The following is a 10,929-nucleotide window of genomic DNA, read 5'->3' as shown; positions in this document are numbered from 1 at the left end:
TGCTCGATTTACTGAATATGCGGGAATAGCAGATCATAACAAGTGTTATTGAAATCCAAAAAGAAAATTGGGGGTAACCAATGGTATCTTCTTTTATTCATTCGTAAATTAAAAATGATTCGTAAATGGTTTGAACCCAGGAGTCATATCATAAGTAAAGTGGTACTCTGATCAAATTTTTACCCCCTGATTTTTTGAGTGTGTCACATAGAATTCCATAAAAGAAAAAATTTACTGTTTGCAAATATCTTCATTAGTTCGGGAGATATTTAAGTTTGAAAAATGGGTAAAATATGCAAATGAGATGACTGATGACGTCATACACTCAACCCAATATTATATTGAGTATATAAATAGAGCTACCTTGGCCAATTTGCAGCACAGACCATCGAAACTTGGTAGTGTAATAGTTCTACAGGAAACACACAATGACTACAAGAAATTCTGTTCCCATGGCAACTTACTTTTTTCCAGTCCCACCCACTTGATTTCAATATGTTAGTGATTTTCAGCTTGAAAAATGCTAAACAAGTCCACAAGCTCGAGGTAACATATTTATATGCCTGCTGGATCATGGGTATGAAGTGCTGTTAGCAAATATCAAAATGGAATGCCAAAGGTAGCCAGAAAAGCTTTTAATATGGGGGAATACTGGAACCCAGTATGATACCATGGTAACAGAACTGTTAAGCTCAAATTGTGGAGAACATTTAGTAGAATCTTACTGCAAAAAATCAAAAAATTCTGATGCAAATTGGCTGAGATATCTCTTTTCATCATATTTGAACAAAATTTGGTTGAGTGTATGAGGTCATCACTTGGCTAATTTGCATATTTTAAAAACTCGAATATCTCTGGAACGAAAAGAGATATTTGAAAAAAGTAAACAGCATTTTTCTTCTCACACAAACTACTTGTTTATGTTTCAAAATGGCTTAGATAGGAAAGATGCTATTTTCGTCAGAGTACCCCTTTAAGAAAGGTACGATCGTCCGGGTTAGTGTAGTCCTGAGAAGGACTGTTTGAGATGACACTGACTGACAGTTCGAAAACCTGAGCGGAAGTCATCTTCAGATCATTGATTTTTTAATTTGGTGATTCCATTATTTCATCTGACAAACTCGCTGCAATGCTAATGAACAATGATATCGTAAATTATTGAATTTTCAATCTCGGATATTGCATTTCTAGCTTTCTGATTGGCTCGCTCAATCTCGGTTATCAGCTCATATACATTGATGACCTTATATGGAAACTGATTGCGTCGGTTGTTTTCTAAAAACTGAGACAACATCCTGTCGTTCTGTAAGTAAAATAAGTCTCTGCTTACGAGCCAGAAGGCTCATCAGGCCGGCGCTTATCTCCGGTTTCAGTAGCATGAAGCGACTAGGAGTATTTATACTCCCCCCTGGATGGGATGCTAGTCCATCGCAGGGTTACCCCCAGCATTACGCCGGTACCCATTTATACACCTGGGTGGAGAGAGGCACCGTGAGAGTAAAGTGTCTTGCCCAAGAACACAACACAATGTCCTCTGTCAGGCCCCGAACCCGGACCACTCGATCTGGAGTCGAGCGCACTAAAATAGTTCAGAATTTAATGAAAATTTAATAAAACAGTTAGTCCAATCGCGTTTATTGGATATGAGACTGGTTATAGCCATCTCGGCACTACGCGCCTCCTCGGCTATTTTATACCACCTCATACCCAAAGTCCGCTCACACGGAATAATTGTTAACTAAGCCAATGAAATGTACTTGCTTTTGCCTCAGTCAATCGTGCGCAACGCTATTTACGAGCGATATGAAAATTGAACCCTTTTCTCTTGCTAGTATGTTGGCTGATCTCGGCCTATTATCAGCCAACATACCAGTTGCTTGAAGGGGATTATTTACTAAATATGATTAAAATGATAGCTGAGCAGGCACTACTTTCATATTCTCACAAACAATTGAACATATATTTTACCTGAACCAAGCGCGATCGCTTATTTGCCATTAGAGAAACTGAATTCAGTCCCGATTCGTTCAAGTAATGGTAATAGGAGCGAACCCTTTTCTCTTGCTAGTATGTTGGCTGATCTCGGCCTATTATCAGCCAACATACCAGTTGCTTGAAGGGGATTATTTACTAAATATGATTAAAATGATAGCTGAGCAGGCACTACTTTCATATTCTCACAAACAATTGAACATATATTTTACCTGAACCAAGCGCGATCGCTTATTTGCCATTAGAGAAACTGAATTCAGTCCCGATTCGTTCAAGTAATGGTAATAGGAGCGAGTGGAGTACATTTCAGCGAGTACTAATCGGGTGAGTAATTTGAAATTTCGAGCACGATTACTACCTGAATTGTACGGCACGAAGTCCTATTATAAATTAATCTCAAGTATCACAAAATACTGGAAGACGACGGTGATAAAATCTTTAAAGCTCAATCTTCACAACTTTTTCTTACTTTCTTTTAACAGATCTGGAAAATGATACATGATTCAAGTACAACTAGCGTTCGCTTGATGACGCGTATAACTATCCAATTACAAACTGTAGAAATCTGGGCTGTTGATAACCAATCAGATTCGATAATTTTGTAAAAGTTACGATAAAAGACAGATGTATTCTTTCTTTTGCAATAAGAAGATTTTGTGTTATGCCCAAGTGTATCAGCCTCAATTCAGATATCGATTGCTGTCCTGGCAAAAGCCAAGTCCTGATGCCCTAACTTATAACAGTGAAGTGTTGTCCATTGTCGCTGTTGAAAGAAAACTGTGAATTTTAAGAGGAAATGTCCACTAAAACCGAGCGAAAATAAAAAAGCTTGGCACATTATGAAAAAAAAAAATTCTTCATATTTCATACAAAGATAGCCTATCATACTGTAAGAAACGTGGTGGGATTTTTTTCTTGAAAGATTTATTTTAATTCCCGACAAGGACGAAATTCTGTTCGGCCCCCGCGATCAGAGAAAACGCCGCCATTTTAGCGTAAGATGCTAAATTCAAATCAATCCCCATTTTCAGTTCGCATCGCTTTTAACCTCACATTTGTGCCCAGAAACTTCTTTAATACGTGTCAACGAGTAATTCGAGCCTAAACATTCACTTCTGTGTCGAAACAGAAATTCAGGGAAAGCCGTGAAAAATTAGCAAAATTTTGCGTGGTCGAAATTCCCGGCTCGGTGCATTTTTTCAGAAGGAAATATCCATTCCCGGTAAAATAGCAAATCGCCCGAAATTTTTAGATTTAATTAGTCGAAACGTTGGTCTTAATCCGGATATAAAAATTAGCGCCGGGCTTTTTATCAGCGCCGACTATCAACACCCTCAAAATCGGCAAAGTCACAGCATCAATCCGTCAACTTGTGTAAATGGTGTCACGGAAGTCAAGCCGTGACTTCTGCCACTTCTTTTCAGTTGCTCATGATATCTTTCGTTTCTTAATTACTGGCGTATTATGAATGCGATTGCAAGATTTAAAGGGCTTTTTGCACTTGATCTGAAAATTAGAAAACATATTTGCGTGTATATTTGATTTAAAGTGAGGAATGAAAAGCGACTTATCATCATCAATTTCACAGTAATCCTGCGCTTGTTTTTCATATTTATTCGGAAGCATCAAGACCAAAAAAATAAATTATGTGCGAAATGAAGGAAACAAACTTTACGTTGTGGTTGTGGTAAAATAAATTCTGATTTCAACCTTTTAAGGTTGAAATCAAAATTTATTAAAAACCTTAAGGATGTCACGCAACGATTTGGACGTGATAAACCCCAGTCAGGCTCTCGTAAGGGAGACAAAAAATTGAGCCCTACTATTTTAAACTGTATTCCTAACTGTTTCGCGAGATAAGTGAGTTCTGAATACACGAAAGTAGCATATCGGGTCCCTTCAGTAAAACGCTGCGCACGTACTAGATATTCGATTAAGTTCAACTTTGAAAAAGAATAAAATCGTCAGCGCGTAAAGAACCGTGACAAACTGAGATGCAATAACGAGGACGAGAACGGCCAACGGGAAGTTTGGGGAAAAAGGTGTCAAAAAGTGCCACTAACTATATTGCACGCACAACATAAAACGTTCAAAGAGAGCAGTCACAAGACTGCTCAGAACAAAATGCTACCCCATTAATCCAGGCGATGTTACGGTTTTTGGCAATTTTAAGGATTTTAAACCCCACCAAATCGCAAGTATGAAAGTCCAATGTCCCGTTTTTTAAACTCGTATACAGAACTGCGTATTGTGAAAACAATTAGCAAATGTTATCTTGAAATTCCTTATCATACATTGCATTGTGAAATAATACAGAATCACGGGCAGCAAAGAAACGAAAACTTGACCAGAACTTTGAAAAGAAAATGTCGAATTCTGGTTTGGATATAATTTACTTAATCCAATACATACTACTTTAATCATAGCTGCTTACAAGTACACTTATCACTGAGCGTTTTTAATTTTTCGATGTACGGTTTCCGGCGCCTAACCTTGATGTCTTCAACAGCGATACCAAAGTGACAACACATTGAAAGGGTGTTTAGTTTCCCTGTAGAGGACAGTTCGCAAAGGTTGAAAGAGTCAAACACAATCGGGTGCCTTGGTGTGAGATCGTCAACCACCTGGGATATCATGGTATCAATGTCAGCCTCATATCTAGCAGTTTCCATCACCTCGATTTCAGCTTCTTCGTCAGGGAGAGTTTTCTTTGACGCAAGACGTGAAAAGAATCCTCCTATTTGATTGGCTGTCAGGAAGTCGTCACTGGAACATCCTGGTACCATTGATATCTTTTGCATGCATCATAGATCGAGCCACTGATGCCGGATCAGCTTTTTGCCCTGTCATCTCTCCGAGTTTGAACTTTTTGATAAAATATGACTGTTGTGCAACAGTGAAACTACAATCATAGACAAAAGTATTTGGGAAGGTTATGTAAATGAACCACACCAGAACTGTATTTCAACCCGCTTCTGTTAATTAAAGCGCAAAAGAAATAGTTTCACTTTTTCGTACATAGCCCCCTCTCCCCTATTCAATGTTGGAAGGCAACTCAACGATTTCCCACTGAAACCATTCAGTTTTACACAACATTGAAGGAGGGGGGGGGAGAGAAGCAATGAAGACTCCAAAAGTGCTAACCTTCCCAACAGTTTTGTCTAGGATTGTATGAGAGTAGGAAATCTGCTTTGAACGCTTATAACTCTCGTAGTATTTGACATGTGGCTTCCATTTCTTATTCTGGACATGTTCTTATAATGTACTTTCCAATGCATAAATAAAATCTCACAATACTGAAATTTGGTTAAAATCATCGTTTTATGATTTGGATTTCAGACTTGCGTGACGCTTCATAACGTTACTCCAAAATCCGTTCTGTTGGGAAAACGTTTACTAAGAATGCCATAAAAATACATTTTTGTTGTTTCATGTTTCATATTCGTTAAAAGAAAGCTTTCTTATTTTGAGGACGTTGGAAGAATGCCAAAAACTGATTTATTTCAATCGATTTAGCAAGAAATGGTGCGAGCAGTGCAAGAGCACTTACATTACTCTCGACATCACTCCAAACATTACTCCATTTTCGGAGCCTAAAATAATGCCTTTACAGCACAGCTACAGATAAAATATTGAAACTGGAGTGTAAAGGGTTTCAAAGGAAATAGTAGTAGGACTTTTCATGGTCATTTCAGCTTTATTTTAGGTAAATTGCAACATTACTCCATAAAGAGAGCTTAAATTGAAATAATGTATCTAATTAACCTTTGTTTATAGATGGTTTCAATGGAGTAATGTTGAAAATAAGTAGATACAATAGCTTTTGTCCGTAATGAGAAAAACATTGTACGTGTTCCAGTATGCTTTACATCTAACGACGTCATTGTTGCAAAATATCACATTCACTAGGCATATATTTTGCATTTTCTTATGGAGTAATGTAATGGAGTAATGTTCACATACATGTTTACTGTTCCCAAAATAGGTCAATGATTGACAGGCCATCCTAGTCACGCTAAAAGAAGTAATCACTGTTAATTTACTTATTTAATGTGACTCCGTGATCTCTTTGAAATGCATATGACGTTTTTAAAAGGCGCTGCTCTCAACTTGGCAAAGTGCAACTGACATTGTAAGAGTTTAGTACGTGAACTCGTTTGACCTTTCAAGACCAGCTTTTTGCCTTTAATTAACTATCATTTAGTCTCCTCCCCTTTCTGTTCATTTACGAAGCAATTTTCATCATTTTTAGTAGCTCTACAACTTGATACCGTATTGAGACACCAATGCAACATGACGGCCTAACACATGTAATGAAAGTTGAAAACTTGCCTTATTTTTAACCAGATAAACGCCTAAAATTCATGATAACATGGCAAAAAGCAGTTAAATGTTAAAGAAAACACTAATTGTGCTTGTTTTTCAAAGGAACTGTAAACGCTAAGGAAAAAGTCGTCTTTCCAATTTAAGACCACACCCTGAATTTTCAGACAATCATAGACAAAAGTAGTTGGGAAGGTTATGTAAATGAACCACACCAGAGCTGTATTTCAACCCGCTTCTGTTAAAGCTCAAAAGAAATAGTTTCACTTTTTCGTACATAGCCCCCCTCCCCCCTATTCAATGTTGGAAGGCAACTCAACGATTTCCCACTGAAACCATTCAGTTTTACACAACATTGAAGGAGGGGGGAGGGGAGAGAAGCAATGAAGACTCCAAAAGTGCTAACCTTCCCAACAGTTTTGTCTAGGATTGTATGAGAGTAGGAAATCTGCTTTGAACGCTTATAACTCTCGTAGTATTTGACATGTGGCTTCCATTTCTTATTCTGGACATGTTCTTATAATGTACTTTCCAATGCATAAATAAAATCTCACAATACTGAAATTTGGTTAAAATCATCGTTTTATGATTTGGATTTCAGACTTGCGTGACGCTTCATAACGTTACTCCAAAATCCGTTCTGTTGGGAAAACGTTTACTAAGAATGCCATAAAATACATTTTTGTTGTTTCATGTTTCATATTCGTTAAAAGAAAGCTTTCTTATTTTGAGGACGTTGGAAGAATGCCAAAAACTGATTTATTTCAATCGATTTAGCAAGAAATGGTGCGAGCAGTGCAAGAGCACTTACATTACTCTCGACATCACTCCAAACATTACTCCATTTTCGTAGCCTAAAATAATGCCTTTACAGCACAGCTACAGATAAAATATTGAAACTGGAGTGTAAAGGGTTTCAAAGGAAATAGTAGAAGGAGTTTTGATGGTCATTTCAGCTTTATTTTAGGTAAATTGCAACATTACTCCATAAAGAGAGCTTAAATTGAAATAATGTATCTAATTAACCTTTGTTTATAGATGGTTTCAATGGAGTAATGTTGAAAATAAGTAGATACAATAGCTTTTGTCCGTAATGAGAAAAACATTGTACGTGTTCCAGTATGCTTTACATATAACTACGTCATTGTTGCAAAATATCACATTCACTGGGCATATATTTTGCATTTTCTTATGGAGTAATGTAATGGAGTAATGTTCACATACATGTTTACTGTTCCCAAAATAGGTCAATGATTGACAGGCCATCCTAGTCACGCTAAAAGAAGTAATCACTGTTAATTTACTTATTTAATGTGACTCCGTGATCTCTTTGAAATGCATATGACGTTTTTAAAAGGCGCTGCTCTCAACTTGGCAAAGTGCAACTGACATTGTAAGAGTTTAGTACGTGAACTCGTTTGACCTTTCAAGACCAGCTTTTTGCCTTTAATTAACTATCATTTAGTCTCCTCCCCTTTCTGTTCATTTACGAAGCAATTTTCATCATTTTTAGTAGCTCTACAACTTGATACCGTATTGAGACACCAATGCAACATGACGGCCTAACACATGTAATGAAAGTTGAAAACTTGCCTTATTTTTAACCAGATAAACGCCTAAAATTCATGATAACATGGCAAAAAGCAGTTAAATGTTAAAGAAAACACTAATTGTGCTTGTTTTTCAAAGGAACTGTAAACGCTAAGGAAAAAGTCGTCTTTCCAATTTAAGACCACACCCTGAATTTTCAGACAATCATAGACAAAAGTAGTTGGGAAGGTTATGTAAATGAACCACACCAGAGCTGTATTTCAACCCGCTTCTGTTAAAGCTCAAAAGAAATAGTTTCACTTTTTCGTACATAGCCCCCCTCTCCCCTATTCAATGTTGGAAGGCAGCTCAACGATTTCCCACTGAAACCATTCAGTTTTACACAACATTGAAGGAGGGGGGAGGGGAGAGAAGCAATGAAGACTCCAAAAGTGCTAACCTTCCCAACAGTTTTGTCTAGGATTGTAGTACGTCGAGGTCCAGTTACCTTCAGCGCCCAGCCGACATCCAGATTTCGTGCACTGGCGTGTTTGGTAGGGACACTTAACGACGGGTACCATAGTGGCTCCTTGTCCTTCCAGTTGTTCTGCATATTGGACAGCAGCTTTTTCGTATAAGGTTTCATGCTCAAGGGTATATTGGTGCTTACCATAGTCCAAGTGACGAAACACTGAGGAATGCCTAATGAACCTTTTTATACATCCGTCCTCCGGACAAGCAAAAAGGCTAGTCGAAGCATCTTCCCCTCCCGAGCCTGTGGATTCTTTTTCATCCCCTGAGGGCTTCGCGGAAGCAGTTCGCCCTTTTATCGATGAAAAATTACTTCGGTGTACTTGGGCTACCACAAGGGCCGGTAAAGCGCCTGAACCTTGTCCAGAAGACTGCTGTTGATACACGATCTTACCCGGACCGATTCCGTACGCCCTCCACACGCGAATCCCCTCAGCTGAATACTCTATGTTGGATAAAAGCCTTACACCATCTATCTTGAATGCTGGAGTTTCCACGCTTGTAAACGGTTCACAAAGCGTGACATTACGTGAAGGCACTCCACCGAAAGATACCATGGCTTTGAACATCTGTTCTGGTGTCTCGATGTCATTTCCTGAATTTAGGAAGACTCTCATGTGAGACTTGATGGTCGCTGCCTTGCGCTCACACGCACCCTTTCCTCCCTCTGGATCTGAAAAGTCAAGCCTCTTGAGTACGATGCCCTCCTTTTGGCCTAATTTGCTTGAGCTAATAATGACGTGCCCGCAGTGATAGCAGCCGGCATTGTCTTGCCGATAGTAGACGGTTGTCAAGCTTGGCATGATGGATTTCAGCTGCTAGATCATGTCTGCCATTATTGCGAGAACGGCATTGCTATCCTGACTGCAGGCCTTAAAAATATGGCAGAATGTCAGCATCTGTATTTCGAATTCCTCGTTTTCCAAACTAGTCTGTCTGGATCTCGCGGTACTTCCGTGGCAAATACTTCCTGGCCCAGTTCTGGATGACAAGGACAGAGGATTCGTTTAGTGATTCCAGGAAGTTAATCCTTGCTGAATCTTGGTGGATTGAGCGTAAAATATGCGCCTTTCACGATACTATTTGAGCTTTTGCCTTTTTACTAAGAAACGCATTTCGTCACAATCGTCATCTGATAAATTGCTTTCATTTTTAACGAGTGTGTTGTCTATTTCATCATCCATGGTTGATGCTAACAACTCGCAGCGATCGCAACAGTCGTCATGACTGTGTTTGCAGTCATCATAAAAAGCAGGATCTTTGCAATCACTCAATGCAAACAACCTGCAACGATCTGCCACAGTTGAACCCTCACAAACATGCACCTGCAATTGAAAACAAGACTTCTCAGTTCTCTTACTGTTTAAGGATTAAAACAGTGTCATGGACGTTGTCATGGCAACATCACATCTAATGACAGGCAGATATACTCCTATTTTTCGTCTAAATTCCTTAATATTTATAGTTTTCTTCGGCGAATTTTCTTGTTCTTTGCCACATTATGGAAATGATATTGCCTGACATTTTGAAGCGGTAAAAAGTCAAGGTCGCTGAGACGCTTTTGCCAATATTCTGTAATCTGTCTTTTCCTTTACTGTATTCAGACAGACTTTAACAAATGTAGGGTAGTTGATAGGAACTGTATGTGGTTCGAACTGAGCCAATTTAAAACAAATTTTACCCAAGGGAATGCGAGAAAATTAGCAGTTAATCTTACAGATTTGGTCACGCTGCCGTCATAAAGATTGTAAGAACATACACGATTCAGGATTTACGCGCCATACCAGTGCCCAGCTTGCGCGCAGCCATAAAACTCTAGGGAGCCTCCTTAATTGAATTTTTTTGGTCTTTGGCCTTACACACGTCACCATTCCCTTGGCCCCAGTCATGCCAATTAAAAAATAAAATCCTTCAATGTCTTTTAGTAAAGCCACCAAAAGCCACACACACTTTCCCAAGACATGGCCAAAGTATGCACAGGAAACTCACAAAATTAGGATCTCTTGACCAAAAGTACAGACTTACCAAAGACATTTCTGCAAAACTGTGTGTGAGACTTTCTTTTGTTACGCTTGAAGGGGTTGCTATGCTAGTCTCACCAAGTAAGCTAGCTGCAAGCCTCTCTCTGCAATCTCTACAAATACCTACAGATAAGACGACATATAATTATTCAGTGAGGCACGCACGATCCTATGTAGATCTGTTTTGTAAATTTTTACATTCACTATGAGAACGTTTGTCAGATTTCCAACAGTGCACAAAATGGTTCCATAACATTGCAAACTCTGCCTCAGAAGTCATCTCCTGTTGATCGACCCCAGAGCATCTCTTCACCACTCAAAGACAGCTCTAGTCATAGCAATGAATTTGCCAATTACAATCCGGATGAGTGAAAATATATGTTAGATTTGCAACTTCTGATTCCGATTGTACTCACACGCACAGCTTACGGAGCGCACGCGGCTTAACTTCGGAGTAACATAATTGATTACATACCAGATCCTGCGGGAACAAAGACCCCTGTGTAACGGAGAATTTCCTTGGACTCCTTCT

At 38.8% G+C, this 10,929-nt stretch overlaps 1 protein-coding gene across 1 annotated transcript in view; it reads right to left on the bottom strand.

Moving 5' to 3' along the window:
• Positions 1-9,455: 9,455 nt before the first annotated feature.
• LOC138040079 (uncharacterized) overlaps positions 9,456-10,929 on the bottom strand; it is a 1,911-nt gene continuing 437 nt past the window's right edge. Inside the window, exons 1-3 of the mRNA XM_068885866.1 lie at positions 10,873-10,929; positions 10,402-10,520; positions 9,456-9,701 (exon numbers count right to left, since the gene is read on the bottom strand). The exon at positions 10,873-10,929 is cut by the window's right edge and continues 437 nt beyond it. Of these exons, the coding sequence (XP_068741967.1) occupies positions 9,456-9,701; positions 10,402-10,520; positions 10,873-10,929 (422 nt within the window). The remainder of the gene's footprint in view (positions 9,702-10,401; positions 10,521-10,872) is intronic.

The sequence above is a fragment of the Montipora capricornis genome, chromosome 3 (genome assembly GCF_036669925.1).
Source record: "Montipora capricornis isolate CH-2021 chromosome 3, ASM3666992v2, whole genome shotgun sequence".
In the NCBI taxonomy this organism is placed as follows: Eukaryota; Metazoa; Cnidaria; class Anthozoa; order Scleractinia; family Acroporidae; genus Montipora; species Montipora capricornis.
The sequence above is the reverse complement of the archived record's forward strand: the minus strand, read 5'-3'. Positions and strand labels throughout refer to the sequence as shown.